This window comes from Miniopterus natalensis, chromosome 14, assembly GCF_054644295.1.
Source record: "Miniopterus natalensis isolate mMinNat1 chromosome 14, mMinNat1.hap1, whole genome shotgun sequence".
Lineage (NCBI taxonomy): Eukaryota > Metazoa > Chordata > Mammalia > Chiroptera > Miniopteridae > Miniopterus > Miniopterus natalensis.
This window is the reverse complement of record NC_142094.1, coordinates 54,267,893-54,293,877: the sequence shown is the minus strand read 5'-3', so window position 1 is coordinate 54,293,877 and position 25,985 is coordinate 54,267,893. Positions and strand designations below refer to the sequence as shown.

Here is a 25,985-nt window from a genome sequence, read left to right as displayed (position 1 = left end):
AAATCAATTAAACCTTTTTGGTAGCATTTTCTGTGCCCTGAGCCTTCCTAATGGCTGAAGGTATTTTGTAAACAGCTTGTGTGCAGTGTTGCCATCTCTTAAAGTGCATTTACTTTAATTATCCTCTCTCCCCATAATGCACGTAACCTGCTTCTCCAGAACATTTGTAAGAACGAAATTGTAATTGAAAAGCTAATGATTTTTGGAAGACAAAAGATAAAAGTCAGAGCTGTTTTAATTATGATACAAACTCTCCACATAATTTAATTGGCATAAAAGTTTATTGATTTACTTTGGTAATCATTTAGACATGGGAAATATGACTTAATGAATTTCATAATTTAGTTATTTTAAGACTGATATATTTCTTTACTCATTACTGAAACTTTCTGTTTGCAAAGTCTGTATTATTGAAAAGAGCACCTATATTGCAAATTAATCTCCTTTTGAGAGGAAAATACCTGGGTGATTTAAACTGAAAAATTATTTGGGGTGCTTGCAAAGGATGTCTAGATCTGTGCCATTTCTTCTTGTTGCCTGGGTGGGTGCTGGGCACAGGGTATGCATCCCATGATATGGGCTTCTCTGCAGACTCAGCTCCCTCCCCAAGTAAAATAGGCACAGGGAGCCGATTCCTCTCCCACCTGTTATCAGGTGTTAACTTGTGAAGTCTGTTAAATCAGGCAGAAGTTAGTGGGATTTCCCTGTTGGAAAGGAAGGTCCAGGATAGCGTGTTGAACACTAGCCAGGAAGAATGCGTGTGGGAAAGGAGCCGCCGGGGGCCCGACTGATGATGACCTGGTACATCTCCATGCTGTTCCTCCCAGATGGCGCGTGTCTGGGCTGTCCTCACATGCAGTCCTGCCCTGGCCCAGGAGGAGAGGCAGGAGCAGGCAGGGGCCTCAGTGCGCCTGTGCCTGCTTCCTACTCTCCGTGTGGACAGCACCCGCCACTCCCTCCGCACCTCTGTTCTCCTACACACAGGCAGTTCTCCAAGAGAGGAGTAGAAGCTGCCATCTCTGCAACTAACTAAGAGTTAGCACTTCCCATGCCAGAATTTCTTTGAATCGACTATTTGGATGTGGCTGCTCACATTACCACTGGCCTCTAAGTTGTGGATACCCTGTCCCCATGCCTTTGATGTGCTGGCAGATCAGGTCCCCATGGTCACTTCCTCCCCCACTCTCCTCTAAGACACCACCTGCCCCTGAATCCGTCCTCCCTGACCACCCCACGTCCACACTGACCACCTCATGTCCCCACTGACTTCCCTTGTCCACACTGACTACCTTGGCAGCCTGTTGGCTCTTCAGCTGCTCCCAGCCCCTACATACCAGCAGTCCTGGGTCCAGTCCTTGGCCCACCCTTTCTCTGGCTCTAGTCAGTCCTCAGTGAGCTTAGCTTCACTGGAATAAAGACCCCATGAGGACCACACCCCATTTACATCTGCTCCCAGACTCTGTCCTGGACCCCAGTCCCAAATGTCCAGCTGCCTCCGATGTCTCCCCGCAGTGTTCTACAGCCATTTCAACCTCAGCATGTCCAAAACTTGGCATCTTTCTTCCACCACCCTCAGGTGCCAGGCAATGGCAGCACCCACTTCCTGTGGCCTGGCAGAAACCCTGTGGCCCTTGCTTGGGTGCCTCCCCGAGCTCACATCTGTTTGTCAGGGCATCCCATGGACATTGCCTGTGTTCAGAAGCTGACCGTTCATATGAAGCACCCCATCACCGTCCCTCACATCACACCATCTCTCTCTTGGGCCATTTACTCAGTGAGACTCCCGATGCCTGCCAGTGCAGCCTGGAGTGGGTGTCAGGGGTCATTTGTGAACCACTGAGGAGTTCTCAACAAGGCTGTGCCTGAGCCAGTTAGTGACCTCGCCCTCAGACAAGGTGCCATGCGAGTGTCCCCTGCAGTTTTCAAATCTGGCATCACCCATTGCGTGGCCATCAGCACCCTCTGGGGCACCCCTTCCCAGCAGCCCGTTTGTAAAGGCTGTCTCACTCCCCCGTGGCTGTTCTTCTCGGCGGTGATATGAAATGTTAACAGGCACATTCATCTGTTGGATTTATTGTGGGCCACGCGGGACATTAAGTGGCTGTTGCTCCGAGTGTTTACCCTCCCTGTCACGATGGCTGTGCTCTACCCGGCCCTTTACTGGGCTGCCTAATTGGGGACACGACAACCAGGGCCTGTGACAGGGTTCAGCGCCCTGGTGTACAGCATGCCAGCTCCCATGGTGCGCGCTTTATAAAATGCTCTTTAATTCAGGAACAGAATATCATTAACTTCGTAAGTAGATGAACACAATGGACAACCAATTTAATTAACTTCTGATGCTGGCTGTTGGACGGGAGACAAAATGAAATTACGCGTGCATCTCTCAAGCAGGCAGCCAGCCTGGAGAGGGCTGGGCGGTGAGGGTCAGACAGGGGGACACCTCTGTTCCGTCATTTCACGTTTAGCCCAGAAGCTGAAATTGGAAAGTCAGTACGTTGTAAAGACGTCAGCTCTCATTTTCGATGGTTACAGAGCTGCTCAGAGAGGCGGGGCAGCCTCGCGACAGTGACATGCTAAATGCGACCTCTCCCACACGCTGCCCTCCTGGGTGAGGCCGGGTGAGATGGGCAGTGATGCCGCCTCATCCAATTAGCTCTCCCGTCCATGAGTTTATTATACAGGGAGAGATCAATGAAGCGCTGCATTGATTTAAACAAAAGCTTTGTTCCATTTATTATTGTTTATAATCTAATGAATGTTATAGTAACTTAGCTTTGATTTATTACTCAACCTATTAAATTTTATTAGAACCGGGATCTTGGGGCTTACTCTTTGAAATGGCTGTCCCTTCTCATGGTAGAAAGTGTGTTATTTTTCGCAGTCATCTTCAGGTTCTTGGAAGGAAGCGATGCGTTCGGTTGGCCTTTGAACCCTGAATAAACAGTCCTGCACATTAGCTCCTGAGCCGCTTAGCCAGTCATTCCTGTGGCTGTCCTGCGTCTCCACATCTCTGTCATTTAACCAGGACTCATTAAATTCCTGCCGTGCACCAAACATTGTGCCAGGGACTCTGAGGCGACCAGACTATCCTCGAGGAGCCTCCCCTCCCAGAAAAGAAGACAGACAGTAGGAAAGAAAGAAGCTTGCAGCCAGAGTGGGCAGCACTGCACAGGACAGACTATGCAGGGGCTGCTGAGGCCCTGCGTAGAGCAGTGTAGGAGGGCTGCTGGGAGGAGGCAGCATTTCCGTGGAGACCTACACAGCAGGCAGGTTATGTGAAAAGAAGCTGAAAGTGGAGAAGACAAAGCAGGGAAATACCCTAATGATGGCAGAACTTGGCTTCTTCCAGATCGCGGCCAGTGTGGCTGGAGTTTTGTGAGCTGGGGGTGGGGCATGAGGTCCTTGAGTGAGCAGCCTATGCTGGAGGTCACTGAAGAGCAGGAGCATGACAGGATTCAACTTCTGTTTTTAAAAAGGTCGCCTTGGCACCTGGTGGACAAGAGGCTGAGGGGCAGTGGTAGTGGAGGAAGCAGGGGTCCACAAAGGAGTCCACTGGCCAGGCAGTAGGGATGCAGAGAAATGGAAGGTCAGTGACAAGTAGCAGTTCTGGAATCGACGGATGTGTGGGGGAAGGACATGGTGGGGAAGCAGTTGGAGGAATCTAGAGAGATCTACAGTTTGCGGGGGCAGCAGGAGGGTGAGCGATTCAAGAATGTCCTGAGCCAGGGAGTGGGGGGGGACTGGACTCCTTGTGAGAGGGCCATCCATGTGGGGACTGCTGTCCCGGGACCTGTGAGGCGGCCTTCAGGGGACCTGGCATTGTGCATGTGAGAACGTTACCTGAAAGACGGTAGGCATGGGGCCACCACAAAGGGATGGGGCAGGCTTCGTTAGGGGACCCCAAGCAAATCTTGTGTGTCGTTGTCACCTGGAGGATTCCAGAGAGGCAGCTCGGTGTCTAAAACCCCGGAAATAAAGGTGCTTGAAGGGGAAGGGCGGGGTCCTGTGCTGCTGAGAACCCGAATGACATGAAAAGCATCTTTTGGATTTGCAACTAGAATGCCACTGGAGACTTGGCATCGAATAATTTCCCTGGGGTGGTTAGCATAGAGGCAAGTTTGGAACAAGGCAAAACTCCTAAACAGTATTAGCCAAGGGAATCCAGGAATGCATAACATGCATCGTGATCAGGTAGGTTAGTGCCAGGAAAGCAAGCCTGGCTTAACACTAAAATCTCTAAAAGCAATTTACTGCTTTAACCAACTAAGAACCAGAAATGCCTGGGATCACCTGTCACTTCACCCAGGCCAGCTCTATTCTTTGTCTGAGCCCCAGTATACCTCATGGCCCAACTTCTAACCTATGAAATGCCCCAGGCTCAGGCATGAGAAGGAAACTTCTTTCCATTCAGCATTTGTGCAGCTTCAAGTATCAACCTTCAACCACAAATCAAAATGGCCCTTCTCGCTCAGACATGACCCTGACCTTCAGACTCATGAATCCAAATACCTGTGTGGCATCCCCGCCTGGATGTCCAGCAGATGTCTCAGGTAACAGGTCTGCCCTGGTGTCCACATTTTCCACCAAATCTCACGCCTCCATTAGCATCCTCTGCCTCAGAAAATGGCAGTTCCCTCCCCCAAGTCCTCTCTCTAAGCCCTGGGGGCATCTGTGACCCTCCTTTCCTTACTGGCCTACCTACAGTTTATCTGCAAATCCCGTATTCAGTTACCCTGCTGCCCACCTCACATCAGTACTCCCCACCCGAAAACACAGTCTGTTCTCAGCACAGACCAGGTTTTTCAATTCAGCATGGAACTGGGACATCTGGCACTACAACAAGACACACACACATCCAAAAAAGGGGACAGAAATGGTCTAAGATGTTGTAAGGATTGTGAAAAATAAGAAACAGACCAAAACAAGTAGTCCTTACAAATCATCAAAGAGACTCTATTAGAACCAAGAGTAAGCTGAGCAAGGTTGCTGAATATAAGGTTAATATACAAAAATCAACAGCATTTTTATGACAGGAACAAATCGTTCTAAACCAACGGTGGTTTAAAAATTATATTTTCTAGTAGCAACGGAAGCTAAAAAATACCAAAGAATAAGTCTAACAAAAGACATTAATAAGACCTCAATGTATGGTTAATATACTGCTTATTTTCATGTTTATGGGAAGAAAGACTATCATAAATAGGTCAGCTCGCACCAAGTCAGTCTGCAGTCTCTGCATTTATAATCCCAACCCAGCAGGATGTTTTTAGTAGAATTTGGCAGTTGCGGAAGTTTCATGTAGAAACACAAAGTGCCAAAAATAACAAAAGCAGTTGTGAAGAAAAACAATATAGGGCACTTACTAAATATCAAGACTTACTGTGAAGCTGAAATAGGAAAAAGTGTTACTAGAAATAGAACAATGGAACCAAATTGAGAGCTCAAAGAACAGACCCCCCAGATAGACGGAAATGTGGTGCTTGAGGGTGTAAGGACAGGACCTGACCGCATGGACTTCCATGTGGGATGAAACAACACTAGACCTGACCTTGTTACTGTAAAAAACCTAAGAAGGAAAAACACAATCCTATGACTTTTACATGGGAATATAGTCTTATTGTGGAGCCAGATTAGGGACAGAAGGCAGCCTGCTCCTGTGACTGTAGGAGGAGAGCTCCCTCCGCAGTGCTCTGCAGGCCACTGGGAGCTCAGTGCTCTTGGGAATGTACAGTGGTGACATTTTCTTCCTTTTTTTAAAAAAAAAAATAAATGTTTTTATTGATTTTAGAGAGAGAGGAAGGGAGACAGAGGGAGGGAGAGAAACATTGATGTGAAAGAGAAACATCAATGATCTGCCTCCTGCACACCCTCTACTGGGGATGGAGCCTGCAACCAGGTCATGTGCCCTGACCAGGAATTGAACTGGTGACCTTCTGGTGCACAGGACAGCGGTGCCCAACCATCTGAGCCACACCAGGCAGGGCAGTGGTGACATTTTCACAAGGATGTTGGCGGCACAGGTGAAGGCAACCATTCCCTTCTTGGGCTCATACATGAGAAGCCCTCTAGGTGACTTGATTGGAGTGTTAGGAATTCTCACAGCGGCCGGGTGAGGAGGCCGCAGGTTAATGGTATGTACTTTGGCTGCCAACCCAACTGCGGAAATGATCAATCACTGGGCATTGGATCTGTTTGCAAATAAAGAGTGATGGAGGCATTTCTGATTAGGAGCTGTGTTCTGCTCTGGCCCCACACCTTTGTGTGGTGGCCTCAGGGAGATGGGAGCCCCCACAGCCCATGCTTTGCCACTGTGTGTCACTTTCTGCCCCAGTATGCAGAGCACTCCTCACCGTGGTCGTCCCAATAGGCTGTGTTTGCAGATCAGGCTGCCACTATCAGGGCTCCACTCCCAAAGCAAATTGGGGGTCGGGGTACGGCCACTTATCACGGGAGCAGGCTGCGATAGAGGCCCAGCTCTGGCTGAATCGCTGTGCCAACACTTGTGTTCACCAGGCACCTGGTTCTACTGCTGAGCCTCCTGAGGACCTGGTTCCATCTGCTGTGGGCACTGATGCCTGCCGATGCCCAGGTGGGTGGGGACATCAGACCATAGCCGTCTCAGAGACGGCCCCCTGCCACGTTCCATGTTCATAGGGAGCTGGCACCTCCTGTGCGGCCACCCAGCCCAGTTTCTGCTCTACATCCAGCACCCTCAGAGCCCCAAGAGGCTCAGCTCTCTGGGTGATGCTGACTCTCCCACTGTCGGTGCCCCGCGAGGTTGTACCGCCGCAGGAGGGTGGGGGGCTCCTGCCCACTGTGACTAGACTGCATTGCGCTAATGGGGAATTCATGAGCACTCTTGACAGTCAGGTTTATAAATATGTAAAAAAGCATTTTAATTGTTTTTAGCAAAACAGGCAAGGAGTCAATATTCTCCGTCGTACACAGTGTTGACAGGTCCTGTGGCCGGAGGACCTGGAGAGCAGGCCTGGGCGCATTTCTATGCAGGCGTCGTCGCGTCCATGATAAATGAGGGCCCTGAACCCTATTGATAGAGCAGGTTAAACATTGAAAAAGTTAGCTGAACTTTGACTTTAAATATTCATTAAAGCTAATTATGGATTTTCTGACTCTATGAATTACAGTTTCCATACCTGCAATGGCAATGTATTTTCCATTTATTTGATGTAAACGTAATCATTTTATATTAGCTTTATCACATTCAATGAGGTAATAGTTTAAATGTTCGCAATGACATTTATTATACCATTTCTGAGTATGTTCTGCCCGAAACAAATTAAGATGTCCTGTGAAAGGGCTGATGGCGACAGTGTCTGTGAGAGTGTCACCGGTGCAGCCCCATCAGTGCCCTTCCCAGCCCACAGGCTGCTTGTGCTCTCCTGTCCCTCTTACATGGTGGGGCATCAACTGCACAGCATCAGAGAGAAGCCGAGTGCCCGCTGTGCCCAGTTGTGCTGCCAAGGCCTCAGCTTCCCTTCCACCCGCCGCCCGTGGGCAGGTGAGTGGCATCCTGCACACCCAGTTTATTTGGGGCCAGATGATGTCGTAAAATAGGCCCAGGGACATGATATGCAACATGCTGGCTATCACTAACAGTATTGTGCTATATATTTGAAAGTTGTTAAGTGCGTATCTTAAAAGTTCTCATCACAAGAAAACAAAATTGTAACTATGTGGGCAATGGATGTTCACTAGACTGATTGTCATGACCAAATGGTGTTTGTTGATTGCTCAGGACTGTGTTAGAAATGTCCCCCTGCTGGTCTCTCACCTGATTCTCTTTTTGCTCCGCAGGCTCTAGGAAGCTTTTATTTTCTTCACGAATCCTTAAAAAACATCTACCAGTTTGACTTCAAAGGTAAGACTCCATGCTGTCCATTTCCCAGAATCCTGGGGTTTCTTGTCTCCGTGGACTTCCCACCCTCTGCCCGTGGTCTGGCTTCTTCTGGTCCCTCTGCCCAGTGTCCCTGTGAGGGGCTGGTGTGGTCTCAGTTTGAGTCACATACTAGTTGTCACTAACCAGGGACCTCGTGTGAAAACCTGGCGTTCTAGCTGCACTGAAATCGAGTCAGCTGGCCTGCCTCACCCCAGCCCAGCTACCTCCCCCCTTGCTGCTCCTGCCACCCCTCTGCTCCCAGGTTTGGGCAGGCAACTCTGGTTGTCCTGTAATAGTGACAAGGAGACAGGAAAGGTTCTGTATCCGTGTCCCTGCCAGACATGAGAAATGAAAACAGAACGAGAGGATGGCATATTCCAAAATGATAAGCGAGGGCCTGTGTTTGTGACCAAGTGGAAAATGTTGTCCCGTGTTTACTGGGCAAGCACCATGTGCCTGTGTTGGGAAGATTCACCCTGAGCTGCCCCTGATGTTAGTTTCGTCACTGGGTCTTGGGGCACTTGAGGCTGTTACCCCAGATCCAACACGTTTCAGAATGGCCCGTTCCATGGGGCATGTTGGTCCTTTCATCTCCCACTCAGTGTTATGCCTTCAGGTTCTATGTAAATCCTTCAGAGCTCTGTTTAGGCTGTTGAGCCAGATCACATTAATTTGAAATGTCATTAAAGTTGTAATAACTGTGGAGAGCCACTAATTATGTCAGTGCGCTCAGATTCATTACCTGTGCTCACTTGGGAGACAGATCACCTCTTACGAAATGGAGATGCCGTCTTCTCTAAGTGGCATGAGCAGTGATTTGATTATGGTTGAGAACAGGATTCCAGCCAGCGGGGTGTTCCCTGGCCCTGCTGCCTGGGGAGTTTCTACCTGCTTTTAAACATGAGCATCTGACTTTCCCGCATGAACTTAGTAGGAGACAGGTCAGGCCACTCTGACCACAGTTCACAGACATCAGCATCAGCGTGTCCTGTTCCCGAGCAGGGGAGCCAGGAGGACGCTCCAGTGGGGCTGGCAGCAGGTGGGAGGGTGCTGCTGTCACCTGCCCACAGGCTTGGACACGTGCCGGTCTGTTGAACTTGTTCTTTCTTTAAGTAACCATTTATATGCATATTTTACTACTGGATCAGATCAGTCAGAAAGTACCTGCTGGCCTGCAGTTTATTTAAAACTGTATGTTGGAGGTACACTTGACTCCAGCACAACCGTACCTGGGGCCTCAACATTGTCCGTGACAAGAATCGTGATAGTAATGGGCGGTGAACATGCTTTGAGCACTCGTGTGTCAGGAGAACGTGTCAGTTCTCAGAATTCTCACAGTGTCCGTGTACAGTGGGTGTTACTGCTGTCCTACAGCGGGGTGGGGTGCAGGGTGCGGGTGCAGGGCCTGGGATGCAGATACAGGGCTGGCTTGAGAGAGGGAAGTGCCTGAGGACCTAGCCTTGGGGGTACCCCACTCTTTTGTGGGTTTTACTGGGAGCCCTACCACGTTCTCATGGTGAAGATCAGAGAAAAATCCCCATGTGCTTCTGGCAGGGAGGGGAATCTGCTATTTTTGAAATATGGGGGCGGGTGCTGAGAAGCACGTGTGAGGGGCACATACTGACTGAGAGACTGAGACCTGCTCTTGGGACTATAGAACATTTTCCTCCACCCAAGCCTCACCATGGCGTCCCAGCAAGATCTCATGATGGGAAGTTCTGAAAGGACTCTCACAGAAACCCATGACAGCAGAGGAGACAGTAATAAGACCCCAGAGGATGTTTCAGCCTCTGACCATACAAGAAATAGCCCAGCCCCTTGCCAGATCAACATAAAGCCTTACACAAAAGGCCTTTCTACCTTAATTTCTCCTGCCCAATTATGCTTTCAACAAAAGTGACAAGGTGTGCCGAAAGGTAAAAATACACCCTGAACAGAAAAGTATGAATAAACTCGGATAGTGCATAGATTTGGAACTATCACACTGGGAATTAAAAATGACTGATTAATTTGCTGAGGGCACTAATGCAAAAGTGGACATGGGAGTCTGGCTGGGTGTGGCTCAGCGGCTGAGCATCAATCTAGGATCCAGGAGATCGAGGTTCGATTCCCGGTCAGGGCACATGCCGGGTTGCGGGCTTGATCCCCAGTCGGGGGCATGCAGGAGGCAGCCGATCAATGATGACTCTCTCATCATTAATGCTTCTATCTCTCTCCCTCTCCCTTCCTCTCTCTGAAATCAATAAAGATACTTTTTTTTAAAAAAGTGGACATGTGAGAACAGATGGATAACATAAGAGGAAAGATGGAAACTCTTAAGGAAGGATGAAAAGGAAAAGCTAGAAATCGGAAATACTGTGACATGAATGAAGAGTGCCTTAGATGGGCCTGTCATACTGGATGTTGATGCAGAAAGAATCAATGAACTAGAAGATGTGTCAGTGAAAACTTTCCGAACTAAAAAAACAGAGAGAGAAAACAAAACAGAACAAATGCCTAAGAACTGTGGGAGACCTGGCTGGGTGGCTCAGCGGGAGCATCATCCTTTGCACCAAAATGCTGCGGGTTTGGTTCCCTGTCTGGGTATGTGCGTAAAGGAGACAACTGATTGATATTTCTCTCTCACAATGATGTTTCTCTCTCTCTCTCCCCCCCCCCCACTTTCTCCCTCCCTTCCTCTCTCTAAACATATCATTGGGTGAGGATTTAAAAAAAAAAAAACAACTGTGGGTCATTTACAAAAAGTGTAGTGTATGCGTAATAGGAATATCAACAGGAAAAATAAGACAGAAAGGAACAGAAGAAATTCTTGAAGTAATGGAGGCCAAGAATTTTCCAAAAGTAATAATGGACACGAAGCCACAGATCCTGAAAGCTCAGAGAGTGTCGAGTAGGATAAATACTAAGAAGTCTGTACCAAAGCAGATTCTATCCAAACTGCAAAGACCAAAGATGAAGAGGGAAGGGGTGGGCGGGGACACCTGACCTTAAAGGAACAATGGTAAAAATTATATCTACTTCTCTTCAGAAACTATGCAAGCAAGGAGAGTGGTGTGAAATGCTTGAATTCTTGCAGGGGAGGGAATAACCTAGAATTCTGTGTTCAGCTAAATTCTCCTTCAAAAGTGAAGGAGAAATAAAGACTTTCTCAGACAAACCAAAGTTGAAGGAGTTTGTTTCCAGTAGTCCTGCCTTGTGAGAAATGTTAAAAGGAGCTCTTGGCCAGAAGGAAAGTGATACAGGTGAGAAACTTGGGGCTACATAAGGAAAGAGTGTAAAAGAAGGAATAAATGAAGATAAAATAAAATATATATATTTTTTATTCTTAACTGACCTAAGACAACGTTTGTTCAAAGTATTAATAGCAACATGTTGGGTGACTACAGCTTTTGGATGAGTGAAACGAATGACAAATGTTATAAGGGTTGGGAGGGAAGAATTGGATGACTTGTTATAAAGAACCTGAACTATTTGTGAAGATATATAGTTTATTTGAAAATAGACTTAGATTAGTAGTAAATATATATTGCAGATTCTTTGGCAACCACTAAATTTTTTAATGAAGTATAACTGATATACTAAAAGAAGAGAAAAATTGGAATCATATGAACTGTTCAGTTTAATCAGAGAAGGCAGAAAAAGAGTGGAAGACTTAAAAAAAAAAGAACAAAGGCTATAAATAGAAAATTTATAATATGGAAGGTTTGAGTTTAACTACATCAATAATTACTTTAAATGTGAATGGTCTAAATACACCAATTAAAAGACAGACTGTCACAGTGGTTAAAAAAAACAACAAAAGCCTACTATGTATTGTCTACTGGACACTTAAGATATATATATCAAAAGTAAAGGGATGGAAAAAAGATATACCCTGCTAACACTAATGAAAAGAAAACAGAGTAGCTATATGAGCTTCAGACAGAGCAGACTTCAGGCAAGGAAAGTTATCACAGATAAAGAGGGGCTTACATCATGATAAAGGGATCAATTCTCTAGGAAGACATGACAGTCCTGAATGTGTATACACCTAACGACAGAGCATCAAAATACATGAAGCAAAAACTGATAGAAAACTGCAACAAGAACCAGATGGATCTACTATTTTAGCTGAAGATTTTAACATCCCTTGCTCATAGATGGACAGACCCAGCAGGCAGACCGTCAGTGAGGACAGAGTTGAACTCAGCAACGTCATCAATCACCTGCTCTAATGGACATTTATAGAATAATTCATTCAACAACAGCAAAATGCATTCTCCTCAAGTCACACAGAATACTCACCCAGACAGACCACGTCCTGGTCTGTAAAACACACCTCAACAAATGTAAAAGAATAGAAATACAGACCACAATGGAATTAAGCTAGAAATCAATAACAGAAAGATAACCCAATATTAAACAACTCACTTCTAAATAACACATGGGTCAAAGAAGAAGTCTCAAGAGAAAATTTTAAAATATTTTGAACTAAATGAAAATGAAAACACATTAAAAATTTTAGGATGTAGCGAAAGCAGTGCATTTGTAGCAGAAGTGCATATATTAGAAAAAGTAAGATGTAAGATCAATAATCTAAGCTTCTGCCCTAGGAAACGAAAAGAGGAACAAATTAAATCCAAAGTAGGCATTAAGAAAAGAAGTTATAAACATTGAGCATAAATCAGTGAAATTGAAAACTGGAACTCAATAAAGAAAATCAACAAAACCAGAAGTTGGTTCTTTGAAAAGATCAATAAAATTGATAAACCTCTAGCCGGGCTAACCAAGGAAAAGAAGACAAATTACTAATATTAGAATGAGAAAGGAGCCATCACTACTGATCCTATGGACATTAAAGGATAGTAAAGGTATCTTATGAACAAGTCTGTGCCTATAAATTTCATAACTTAGATGGACCAATTCCTTTAATGATACAATCTACCAAAACTCATACAAAGAGGACTAGATAATCTGAATAGGCCTTTATGTATTAAAGAAAATGAATCAATAATTAATAACCTTCTAAAAACGAAAGCATTAGGCCCAGATGATTTCGCTGGTGAATTCAACCAAACATTTAAAGAAGAAATTATACCAATTCTTTTTAATCCCTTCCAGATAATAGAAGCAGAGGAAATACTTCCTAACTCATTTTATGAGGCCAGCATTACCCTAATACCAAAACCAGATAAAAACATTACAAAAAAGGAAAACTACATATCAATAGTTATCATGAATATAAAATGTAGATATTCTAAACATAAATTAGCAACTAGTATCCAACAATGTATAAGAAGAATTATGCACTATGACCAATTGAGATGGTGTGCAAGGCTAGTTTAACAGTCAGAAATAAATTAATGTAATCTATCACATCCACAGGCTAACAAATAAATCACATGATCATATTAATAGATGCAGAAAAGCATTTGACAAAATTCAATAACCATGTATAATAAAAACTCTCAGCAAACTAAGAATAAAGGGAAACTTCCTCAACTTGATAAAGAAAGCTACCAAAACCTACAGCTAACATAAGACTTAATAGTGAGAACCTGGATGCTTTCCCCAAGATCAGGAACAAGGTGAGGATGACCCCCCCACCATATCTCTTCATCATCGTACTGGAAACTTGGCTAATGCAGTAAGACCAAAAAAAAGGCTTATTGATAGGGGTGAAAAAATTGCCTTAGTCTCAGGTGACATGATTATCTCTGTAGAAAGTGCCAAGGAATCAGCAACCACAAAGCTAGTACTAATAAGCAAGGTTGCAGGATACAAGGTTAAATACAAGAGTCAGTAGCTTTCCTGTACACCAGCAATGAACAAGTGGGATTTGAAATTAAAAATACAATACCATCTACATTAGCACACACAAAAATTAAGGACTTCAGAATAAATCTAACAAAATGTGCACAAGATCTATATGAGGTAAACTACAAAACTCTGATGAAAGAAACCAAAGATCTAAATAAATGAAGAGATGTTGCATGTTCACAGATAGGAAGACTCAACATTGTCAAGATGAGAGCTCTTCCCAACTTGAGCTATAGACTCAGTGCAACCCCAGCAAGTGATCTGGTGGATATCAACAGACTTACCCTGAGACTGACATGGAGCCAAAGAGTAGCCAACAAAAGGAGAGGACTGGTGCTGCCCAACTTCCAGACGTACTGTAAGGCCACAGTCATCAGGACAGCATGGTGTTGGCAAAGGAAGACAGGCGAGTGGAGCAGAATGGAGGGCCCAGAAAGAGAGCCCCAGAAATAGAGTCAACTGCGATCTTTGACAAAGGAGCAAAGGCAACACGGGGAGCAAAGACAGTCTCTGTAGCAAGTCGTCCCAGAACAACTGGACGTCCACATGCAGAAAAATGGACATAGGCACAGACCTTACATCTTACACAAATTAAATCAAAATTAATCATAGTTCTGAATGTAAAACACAACTATAAAACTCCTAGAAGACAACAGGAGAAAATGTCAGTGACCTGGGGTTTGCAGATGAGTTTTTATATACAACCCCAAAAGCACAATGCATGAAAGAAAAAATTGCTAAGTTGGGCTTCGTTAAAATGAAATACCTCTGCTCTACTAAAGACACTGTTAAGAAAATAAAAAGACAAGCCATGGACTGGGAGAAAATATTTGCAAAAGACACAGCTGATAAAGGTCTGTTATCCAAAATAAACAAAAAACTCTCACAACTCAACAATTAGAAAACCTTATTAATAAATGAGCCAAAGATGTAAACAGACATCGCACCTAAGAAGATACGCAGATGACAGATGAGCAGGTGGAGAATGCCGAACAGCATGTGCCACCAGGGAAGTGCACACGGAAACAGTGTTGCTCTCCAATTAGAATGGCTGACACCTGAACAACTGATGATACCAAATATTGGCGAGCACGTGGAACAACAGGAACTCACCCACTGCTGAATGCAAAATGGAACAGCCACGTTGGAGGAAAGTTTGGCGATTTCTTACAAAACTGGACATATTCTTACCATATGATCCAGCCATCACATCCCTTGTTATTTCCCAAATGAGTTGAGAACTTATGTCTGCACAAAAACCTGCGCAGAAATATTTGTAGCATCTTTATTCACTATTATCAAAAATTGGAAGCAAGCAGAACATACCCTTCATAGGGGAATTCATGAATAACCAATGGTATAGCCATAAAATGGGATATTATTCAGCAGCAAAATGAAATGAGCTATGGAACCACAAGAAGACATGGAGGAAGCCTAAATGTATACAGTCGATCCTTGAACAACATGAGTTGAACTGCACGGCTCTACTTTTATGTGGGTGTTTTCAGTAAATACCTGCACTAGTTTTGATCCCCTTGGGAGTCCATGGATGCAGAGGGCTGACCGCATGCCCTGGTCTACACCGTTTAACATAAAGGACCTGAGAACCCTAGCATCTCAGTATCCACGAGGTGGGGGTGGGGGGAGGGTGGGACCAATCCCCCATGGATACTGAGGACAATGAAGCATTTGAGGAGTCAAAAGTTAATGCAGATTTCTGCAAGGAGCTCAGTGCCCCTAATACCCACAGTGTTCAAGGGTCAGCTGTATCACTAAGTGGAAGAAGCCAAGTGGAAAAGGCTATGTCCTATAAGTTGCCAACAATACGACATTTGGGGAAAGATAAAATTAAAGACAGTGAAAGGACCGATGACTGCAGGGTTGGGGGAGGGAGGGTGACAGGGGCACAGGGATTCCTTGGGCAGTGACATTACTCTGTGTACTACAGTGGTGACACATGTCACACCCATAGAACACTCAACATAGACAGGGAGCCCATGTAATGCACTGACTTGAGTGAGAAATGGTGTGATCCACACTAATGCAGGATGGTAACCACAGGGAAGCTGGGGGTTGCGGGGTGGGGTGGGGGAATTCTTCTGTACTTTCTGCTCAATTTTTTATAATGATAAAGCTGCTCTAAAAGTAAAGTATTATTTTAACAAAAAATGAGGGCTTCCTCCACCCCACACCTGCCCCAATCTTTCTTTCCTCAAAGCTAACAAAGTTCCATCTCAAGCAAAGTTGCTTCCTGCAGCAGCCTCCCCAACCCCTTCTGCGTTTACATAAAACACTGCAGACCTGCCACACACTCCTCTGGCCCGAACTGACAGTCTTCCATCTTTCTGCACCTGCACAGGCCTGGCGTACTGGGGCCTGGGAGTCTGTCCAGTGGGCGTCTCTCCAGGACTGTTTTGGAGGCATCCGTCCCTCTGCAGCATGGACTGGTGGCCCTGGTGGCTGCTGTGATGACTTGGGCTTTGCTGGGAGGAGGCCTGCACCTGAAAAGACTTAGAAAGAACGTTCTTATCCTCAGGTGCAGGCGAGCCACGCCCTGGCAGTTAGCTCAGGGGCCTCAGGAAAGAGCAGCGTGTGGATGGGCTCCTCTTGGGTGAGGAACAGGCTCGCACGGGTTCTATGCTGCCGTGTGCACAGTGCCACCCAGGTCAGCGAGGCCCCAGAGCCCTGCGGCCACCCCTCCCAACCGTGACAGCAGCAGCTGTGTTGCTGTGCAGATGACCATCTGGGAGGAGCAGAGACGTCCCTTGGGTCTGGGCAGAGGTCAGCGCTGCCAGGGCTGGAACTTCGAGGCCCTCGCCCGCACAGACGCCTTGTGGGCCCAGGCGGCCCCTCATCCTCCAGACAGGACATGGCTCAGCCCTGCCTGGGACCAGGCTCCCATTTCCCATTTTTGCTGCTGGTGCTTATTTCTCCCACAGACCACTCTCCCTACACTAGCAGAGTCCTCCCTCTTCCTTCCCTGCCATTCCAGCTCCTCCATCAACCCCACACACAGGCCGCTCCCCGTGGCCACACTTGGGGACTCTGTCTCCCTTGCCATGGGTGAGACTGTCCCTAGCCCTTTGCTCCCAGAGGTCCAGACAACGTTCTGTGTTTGTGTCCCATTCTCTTATCTGTGTCCATTCCCATATCCCTTGTCCAGGTCCACTGCCATGTCCCATCTCCATGTCCTGTGCCTGTGTCCCTGTCTATGTCCTCAGTGTTCCTGAGGCAAGGCCATGGAAAGCCATTGGGGGAAGGCAGATCAGGGAGCCCACAGCACAGGTGGAAGCTGTGTGCGAACCACCACATCGCCAGTGGGACGCAGGCCCTCTCCTGGGCATTAGTCCCCCCTCCTATGTCGGTTATCTGGGCAGATCTCCCTCCGACCTCTGCAGTGCGATGGCAGCTGTGCATGTGGGGCTGATATTTGATAAATGCTGTCCTTCTGTGGAGATGGATGGGTGGTTCCAGTAAGTGCTTCAGTGATTAAACGCCCTTCTGGGCCATTTCCAGTTGCAAGTGGGTGTTATGGATGGGTTCTTGTTTACTTATACAGGCCTGTGCCCACCTGCCCCCAGGCACCAGCCTTCTGGCTAACTGGGTTCGTCTCCTTCTGGTGGGGCTTCAGAGGGGATGGTGACCAGCTACAGGACCCCAGGGACCAGCTTCAAAACCCGTGCACTGAGGTCATGTCCGTGGTTTGGGGACCAGATCAGAATAACAGGGACACAGCAGGCACAGCCATGCACTTGGGGAGCAGCTCCATTCCACCTGCCCTGCCCCAAGTTCCCTAAGTCACTGAGCATCTCGTCCAGGTCACAGCTGGACTCCTGCTTTAGCCCCTCCAAGTACCCGCCTCTAGTGCTTTGCTTTTGCCTGGGGTTCACTCTCCACATGCGGCGGTCTAGACAGACCCACGTGCGGCCGAGCTCCTGACAGCACTCCGTGAGGAGGCCGGCAGCCATCCGCAGGCTGTGCCCCCAGGAGTTTAAGGAACAGATTCATGTTTCTTCCCCAGACACCACCATGGCATGGGGATACTGTCCTTGAAAAGAAACCACCCCAGGCCCTGGTGTGAAAGAACCAGGCCAGGCCCTGCCCACAGGGGTCAGCCCAGGGTAGAGGTGGCCCAGCAGGGCACCTCGTCCAGCGAGGTGACAGGCAGGTGGCCAGGAGCTTGGTCCACGGTGCCCTCCTCTCTCCATCTCACATAAAAAGCCCTCATCCTTGGACATGAGTGATGTTGGCTGGATGTGAGGAGGAAATCGAAGTTATTAAATAAATTTGTGTTAAGGTATGAGGGAACGTAATTCCACAGCCCTTTTAAACACATTCACGGTCCTAACGGAGGATGCCAATTAGCCCCTGTAAATCTGCAGCCTGGGAGCTGTTTGCCGATAATGAAGTGCGACGTCAGATTCCAGGTGGTGGGCCAGCGATTTACGAGCCACAGCGGCCCGGGAGCAGCTAGCCTGCGAGTCGGCGCCCTTGTTGGGTCCCCCTGGGGGCTCCCTGCTCCCCACAGGGCTGCGCGGGTGGGACACAGGACCCCTCAGCATGTGGCTAGTTGGTTATTCACATTGATCTTCTGCTCTTTTCCAGCTAAGAAGTATAAAAAAGTCACTGGCAAAGAGATCTACTCCGACACGTTGGAGAGCACGCCCATGCTGGAGAAAGAGAAGTTTCCGCAGGACTACTTCCCCGAGGTGCGTCCCAAGCCCCGCACCACTTGCTCCCAAGAGTTCACTTTTCAGGGTGGTCACGTCAGAAGGGACTTTTAGGGCATGAGGTCTTCATATTCATGGTAGGGATCCCATCTCTGCTGCCGTGCCCCCATAACCTTTCTGGGAGGATCTGAAATGCACGTGGGTTCATCTGGGTTGTCTTAGGTAACAGCTGAGAGAATGTGTGGGGTTCACTGTGAAAACAACTGGTAATTTTTCTAATTACTATTTTCTGGCAAATTATCGGTTCACTTTGGGCTGGAATGCGAGCAAGTCAGTCTGGCCAGTGACCTGCCCAACCTATATAGCTCTGGTGTGCAAGGGGCAGTGACACTTGGGGGCATATTCCTGTCCCCAGAGTGCTGGGCTACGGCCAGTGGGAGGCACAGCCAAGAGCCCACCCGTGTCCCAGGAAAGTGCGGGATTATTCATCACCCACTGCTCAGACACAGTCAGAAAATGCTGATATATTTCTTTTGGGTTTGACTGCATTATGTGCAGTTTTGTTACTTTTATGCAGTCCTTGCACTGCACACATAATTTTGGATCCTGAGTCTTCAGTCAACATTGTAAGCAGCACTCTGGAGTTTCCTAATCCTGTGTAATCACGTGTTGATCCAGAGTTGGTCACCCTGTCCTGTATCTTCTATTAAACTGTGGTCAGATGCGGTCCTGTGATTGAAGCCCTTAGCAGGTGAGATGGAAGGCCCGGGTGTCCGCCTTCCTGGCAGAGGAGGTCTGCTCAGCCGCAAGAAGGATTGCTCCCGAGTCCTTTCTGTGTGAGGATTGCCGCCGCTCCGAGCTTTCTGCACGAGGATTGCTGTGCTCTGAGCTGATTTTCAGCAAGGCCACAACTTTATTAACTTGTTTTATGACCCAAGCCCAGAGTGAAGGAATTGTGGCTGCCTCCATAAAGGATGGGCCCTCTTGTCACGCCAGGGCATGGCTTCCTCATCCATTGTCCCGAGCCAAGGACTCAGTGTCAGAGGGCCGGCCCCCATCCTGACTGCCCTCAGCCCTCCGCTGTCCCTGCTCCTCGTGAGGCTGGAGAAAGACATGCCTGGAAAGCTCTGGAAGCATCAATTCCCTACATTCCATAAGTACAGCCAATTCTGTGACTCCTGGGATCCTCCCTGAGCATTGGCCTTGGTGGCGTCCTGTCAACAGGGTGGGACCGCAGTTCCCTTGGAGATGTCAAGAGACAAGAAGTTGGTTTCAGAGACCAGTTTTTGGCTGAGCTTCCGGCCCCTGTCCCAGTCCAGACCCACCCTTGCTCACCTGAAGTCCACACTGCAGGCTGCGCTGGCTGGGCACTTGCCTGAGGGTGTCCAGGGACCCCAGTGAAATGGTGGGAGCTGGAGGGAGCCTGGGGAAGGGGCCGCAGCAGCACAGGTGGGGACTCAGCCTCCACCCAGCAGGAGCAGAAAGCTTGACCAGAGCCACAAGGGCAGTTGGGGCGCAGCCCTGAGCTGGCCAGGTTTGGCAATGTCCAGGGTCGTGGCTCTCCTTGGGCTATGATCTGACACCCACTGCGTGGGAAGCCCCAGGGCCCTCTCGGTCTTGGTCACAGGCACCACTGGCTATGTGAGGCTGGGCTAGGGACCTGGGTTCGACCTAGCTCTTCCATTCTCATCCTGGGGTCCAGTCACAGCCCAGAGACACATTCTTCCCACGTGGGGCAGCTGAGGTTCCCCAGAGGAGGCAGTGAGGGCCGCAGGCACCTGGGAGGAAAGGCATGGCTGATGGGGGGTGGCCATGGGCTGGGTGTGGGGACCTGCTAGTTCCTGGAATGAGCCCCAAGCACTTGATCCCACCATGCAGGTGCTTCTCCAGGCTGCTCCCCACCCAGCAGCCTCTCTCGCTGTCAGGGACGCTGTTTCCACTAACACACAAAACAGGATGCACCCTGACACCCAGCTTGTGATGGACCCCAGCATACGGCCCCCATCACCCAGGAACTCACACGGTCCCCCTGAGGTCCCTCGTCCTCTCGTCATTCGTTGGTGACTCTCACTGCACCTTCGCCCTTAGACATGGGGTCACCAGAGGCTGCCTGCATCTGTTGGCTGTGGGTGGTGATGCGCCCTGAAGAAGAGGCTTCTGTGATGGTCACTGTGTCCTGTGGTGGACAGAAGAAGGGGAAGACTGAGGTGGTGCATGCCTTGTATGGGACAGCTCCCACAAAGGAGCCAGGTTCCTGGGGAGAAGCCTCCAGGCACTTGGGCTCTGCTCGAACTCACTCCCAGGCCCCAGCACGTCGGTGAAGGCTCCTGTTTCTCCTCCCTCCATGGCCCAGGCTCTGGGAGATAGAGGCTGGAGCTCAGGCTGACGATGTGGGTGGGGGATGCAAGGTCTGGGGACCTCAACTATGGCATCTCACCTCCTTGCATATCCCTCAGAGTGGTGGGGTGGGGCATGACCCTTGGCCTTGATGCCCAGGGCTAGTGTGCTATTCCCAAGGTGCCAGCATGGCTCCCTGGGGACAGACAGCAAGGGCCACCTCCCTCCCTGGGACAAGCAGCCTGGGTCCAAGCCCCCAGCCTGCGCTCAGCAGACCTGGCCCCAGGGTGACCACACCATCACTGGGTACACACCAGTCTCTCAGCTGGAGAGCAGCATGTTGCTGGGACAGGGTCACCGCCATACCCAGGCATCAGCCTTGCTGGGTGGCCGTGGTTCCCTTGGACGCGACGTTGCCACATTAGAAACTATCTTGGCATCCATTCGTTTGTCTCCGATGTGAGGCTCTGCAGGCAAAATCACACCATTTTCAGAAGTGAGTTGCCTGGTTCTCCCTCCACCCAGTAAAATAAATGAAGGGAAATCTTACTAAGAGATCGGCACCTCCAGGGCTCTGTCAGTGACCTGGCATTTTCAGGTGTGCAAAGCCTTCATAAGCTCTGTGTGGAAGGATGTCCGTCCTGGTCGGGCACCTGGGTGTGGCCACATTGGTGGGGCCAGTGTCAGGAGGCACACACTGTGGCAGCAGCTGGTCTCCCGCTCCTCCCTGTTCTGTGCCTTCAGGCCAGTCCTCCAGCTTTATTTGAACACATTTTGGGGGAGGGAATTAGTTGAAGACAGATTTCCCTTTCTTTTATTACCATCACTTAAGGATAATCTAAATGTAATTACCATGATGGAGGCAATTCCAAATAATTACAGCCCCTGCGTATAAAACTAACAAAACTTTCCCTGCTGATTTATGATGGCTCTGGCTCGGCATGACTTTCAGATGCTGCCTCTGGGAGCAGCACTCCAGATAATGTGAGACCATTTTTAAAAAGCAGATTTGTGTAGTCGATCAGGGCCAAGGCAGTTTTTTCCTCTTGCCCGTAGTGAGAAATTGGTTGTTACCATAGATCACAGGCCCACTCCTGGCTCTTATGAAAGATGAATTAATTTCACTAATGCTCCAAAGCGGGCCTTTCACGGGGAGGCTGTGTGGCGATAGCCTTCCTGCAGCCTCCCTTTCTCAGTAGTGATTTATGCCGTCTTTTAGTAGATGAAACCGCCTGTATTTGCCATCCATCTGCTGCCTAAAGGAATCCTATTAACAGGGGATCTGAGCAGAGACTTAATATTGTAAGGTGAACGACGTGGCAGCCCCCACTCCCCTCCCGGGCATGACGTGGCTTTCACTTTGTGGTGATAACCTCGAAGTTTATCATCCCAGCCACTGCAGTTCCCGTCCGCCATCGCCTAGAGCCCTAGGTGGAACTTCAGAAGGTGGCCAATGACCAGAGAGCTTAGCACATAGACTGGAATGGAGTCCCGCCCCACCCATGTGCACGCTGTTCCCTTGCAGTGAGCTCTGCACCTGGAAGCTTCCGTGGATCCTTCTGTGGGCGCTGGGGCCGGGGCACCATGTCCTGTGAGCTAGGGGAAGAGCAAGGAGGAGCTTGTCAGGTGGCAAAGGAGAGGGGGAGGGGGAGCAGGAAGGAGCCCCAGGAGGGTCCTGGAAGTCTTTGTTTCTGAGACCCAGCAGTAACAGGGACCCTCCCATGGCTTGTTTAACTGAAGGAAGGGGTTGTGGTAGTTAGGGGCTTCAGACCAACTCTCATTCCCAGAAATGATGGAGCCTGGAAGCCATGTCCCTGCGGTGTCCCCACATTCCAGAGTTAGGTAGAGTCAGAAGAGGGACAGGGAAGGTCAAGAAGGAAGGGGAGGAGCCAGATGGAGCCTCTGGGTGCAGGGTCTCCCTGGGGAGGTGGGAGCCAGCAGTTAGGAACGTCCTCGCAGGGTCACCCCTAAGTCCACATGTTCCCACCGGGGAGGGCAGTTCCTCTGCTGTCCAGGGCCTGCTTTCCCACTCTGAGACAGAAGGAAGTGGCCAGGATAGAAGAAGTGCTAGCTCTCTAGGAGGGGCCAGTCAGAGAGTAGGTGGGTCTCAAGGCCCCTCTCCCTACCAAGCAAGGTGGCAGTTCTGTTCGGGAAAGAAGTCCCTGTCTCCTCTGACACTAGAAGACATGGGCCTTACCAGGTTAGGATGGATCTGTCCCCACCTATGTCCAGTCTGACTGCTGCCCCGGGGTGGGGTGGGGTGGGGTGGAGTCAGAATACCAGGGACCTGAATCCTCTATTTAGTTCCTCCCACTCATTCACTCTGTTACCTTGAGTACAGTTCTTAAACCTCCAAGTCTCAGTTTCCTGGTCAGTAAAATGGGCATTGGTGGTGCCCACCCCATGGCGATGTGAGGATTGAATATGCTTGTGAGCACCAGGCGCTGGCCTGTCAACCCCTGGGCACAGGAAGCTGCCCTTCAGGCACGCCAGGCTGGGGTGGTGCTCAGGCCTTGCAGATGCTGCGTTAGCACCTGACACGGTCACTAGAAACAAGATTCTAAATCAGATATAGTCAAGTCAGTGACTCAGAGGGATTATTAATGACTTCATCTAGAACATAGCAAGAGACCCGATTTAGTGTTGAAGAGAGTGCTCTGGGCAGAGGGCTGGCAGGGGAAGAAACAGGAGTCTGTATTTAGATGTCACTTGTGAAATTTGGTTGTTTGGGGAAGTAAAGAAATCAGTAGGACAGTACCTACAGGGGCTGTGGGGTCTCGGGAGATCCTAGAGTTATTTGTTACATGAAGAAGTTAGTCACTGAACAGTCTTGGCCCTTCCTTCATGCAGGGAGCACTTCATTACCACCTGACTTTGGTCCCACGTAGTTACCTTCATCCCTGCAAGCCTGAGCCCACAAACACGGAACCATTGCCCAACCCTGCAGGTACACCTCCCCCATCCTCTGTCCCTCAGTGGACTAAGGTGACTGCACCAGTCCCTGAGCTCTGGCTGGGGGTATCAGAGGGAACAGGACATTTTCATCCAGCTTTTACATTGCTGCCAACATGGTATTTATGATTTGAGGATTCAGCAAGGTCTCCTGAAGTCTCTTGGGGGTTTGCAAGGGGTACTGGGCAGGAGCCCCACTCCCCCAACTGCTTAGGCTGTGAAGTGACCCTATTCGGTGTTACTATTTAAGTTAAAATTAAGATATAAAATGGCAGCATTTCCAGTGCTCAGCGGCCCTGGGTGGCCAACGGCTCCCATGTTGAGCAGAGCGACACAGACATTGCCATCATCACAGCTGTACCCACCCTCTGCTGCCCAGCCTGGGCAAGAGTGGACCAGGCAGGTGCCAGTCCAGTGGGTCTCTGACCAGCAGTTGACAGCAGCTGTGGAAGGCAGTGTGGGTCCCACCCCCACATGCCCCTACCCCCCTCTCATCCTCCCAGGTCTGGAACAGACCAGGGAGGAATGTGGGGAACTAGTGACTTTTGTCCCAGCTTCTCCAACAAAGGGGACTTAGGGAGGTAGGGACAATGAAGCAGAAGTGAGTGCTGGGTTCTCTGGTTAGCCACCCACCTCTGTTGACCTGTTACCCCGAGGCAGGTCCAGGTCCCGAGTTGGGCCAAGGCCCCATGCCCCTGCGGTACCAGGAGTGGACAGCTCTGTCAGAGGGGCCTTCATGCCAGCCATGCACCAGCATCCATGTTGTCTTGTGGAGCGCTGCTCGGGCGTTCCCAAGGCCTGGCCAGGGCCTTCATTTGAGCCTGGGCTGACCATGGTTTCCATGTAGCTCTCTCGGCCTGGGGGAGGGGTTAAAAGATGGAGGTGGACGTGAGTGTTTGTACCTGTTCTCCTGCCTGCTGGAAGTGGCGTCTCAGCCCGTCTGAGCTGAAAGATTAGCATGTTCTCTGACTGAGAAGCCCCTGATGCTCATGTGCGAGGCAATGCCTCCCTCCTTCCCCTCTCACCACTTACCTGTGTGACCTGTTTATTTTTCAGTGCAAATGGTCAAGGAAAGGCTTTGTTCGGACAAGATGGTGCGTCGCAGACTGGTATGTTTCTCGTGTTGACTATGCGTCTCAGTTCATGAAGTTTCCCCCTTTCATGTTTTGCACAAGTCGTGTGTGTCAAAAGTCCCACCAAAAGCCATGCTGCCCCAAATGCCCCAGCTGCCTGACCTGAACCCCTGTTCTACAGCCTTTTCTGCTATCGGTGACTCCCTGTGACATGGAGTATTGTCTCCAGTCCCTGAAGGCCATGCTGCCTCCTCTTGTCGCCATGACACTCTGAGCGCCGCCCCTGAGAGTGGCCCAGGCTCCTCATGGCAACCCCTTGCTCTGCACCCCCACTGTGGCTATGTTCTGTTGTGTGAAGGTGGCCCAGCAGCATGTCCTGTGGGGTTTGGGGCACTGCTGCAGTGGAACCCTTCACCCAGCAACCTGCGGGTGGTAGCTCTCAGTGGCATATAGGAAACCTCAGACCCCTGACCTGCTTTCCAGGCTTTGAAGACCAGCACTGCTCACCCTAACATGCGCCCTATCTGAGGGTACCAGGGTCTGAGTGCGGCAGTCTGAACTGAGTGAGGTCTTGGAGGGGGTGTGTCACCTTCAATGCTACTGATGGGCTTGTACAGGCCAAGGGTGTGCACCCCACTCGTTTGGGCAGAATATATGGCAAGGCACAGCTGGGAGCAGCTCTGGAGCCCATGCCCCCTGCCTGAACCTGGGGCACCCCATAAGGCTGCTAGGGTCAGCCAGTGACCCCAGCCCAGGAAGTTAAGTGGAGCAGCGGGCCCTGGGCCACCCTGCTATTTGCACATGGGCCTCTCCCTGGGGCTGCTCAAGTCAGGTGTTCGCTGGAGCAGGTGGAGCAGGGGGCCCAGAGAGGTAGGGAACCCCTAACAGAGCTGCAGTCTTTGTGACCTAATCCAGGGAGTGGCAGGTCACCACTTCCGAGCCTTTTCGAGAGTCACACAGGCCACAGTGTGGGAGAGGGGACGACAAGGTGGGGGGCAACAGGAGCTGGGGTGGGGGTCATCCTGCCCCTCCTGAGAGAGAGGCTGAGTTCTCTACCCTCGGTCTCCATGGTCAGTCCTGTCTCACTGGGCTTGGGACCTCGTGGTCTCAGCCCTGCGGGTGGCTGTGGAGTGGACACCGCAGGGCTTGGGGTTGCTAACTGCCTCACCACAGCCCTACAGAAACTGAGGTCGAAGGGTAACCCTGAGCATTCCCTGGGCTGTGAGCTTGGGGACTTCTTACTGGAAGTGATTT

General features: G+C 49.5%; 1 protein-coding gene across 2 annotated transcripts in view; it reads left to right on the top strand.

The window, feature by feature from the left end:
* The window catches only part of INPP5A (inositol polyphosphate-5-phosphatase A), a 133,738-nt gene that overhangs the window by 68,206 nt on the left and 39,547 nt on the right, over nucleotides 1-25,985 (top strand). For both annotated transcript variants that reach the window (XM_016206368.2, XM_016206369.2), the window contains exons 5-7: nucleotides 7,819-7,882; nucleotides 18,305-18,408; nucleotides 24,715-24,767. In XM_016206368.2, coding sequence (XP_016061854.1) covers nucleotides 7,819-7,882; nucleotides 18,305-18,408; nucleotides 24,715-24,767 — 221 coding nt within the window. The remainder of the gene's footprint in view (nucleotides 1-7,818; nucleotides 7,883-18,304; nucleotides 18,409-24,714; nucleotides 24,768-25,985) is intronic.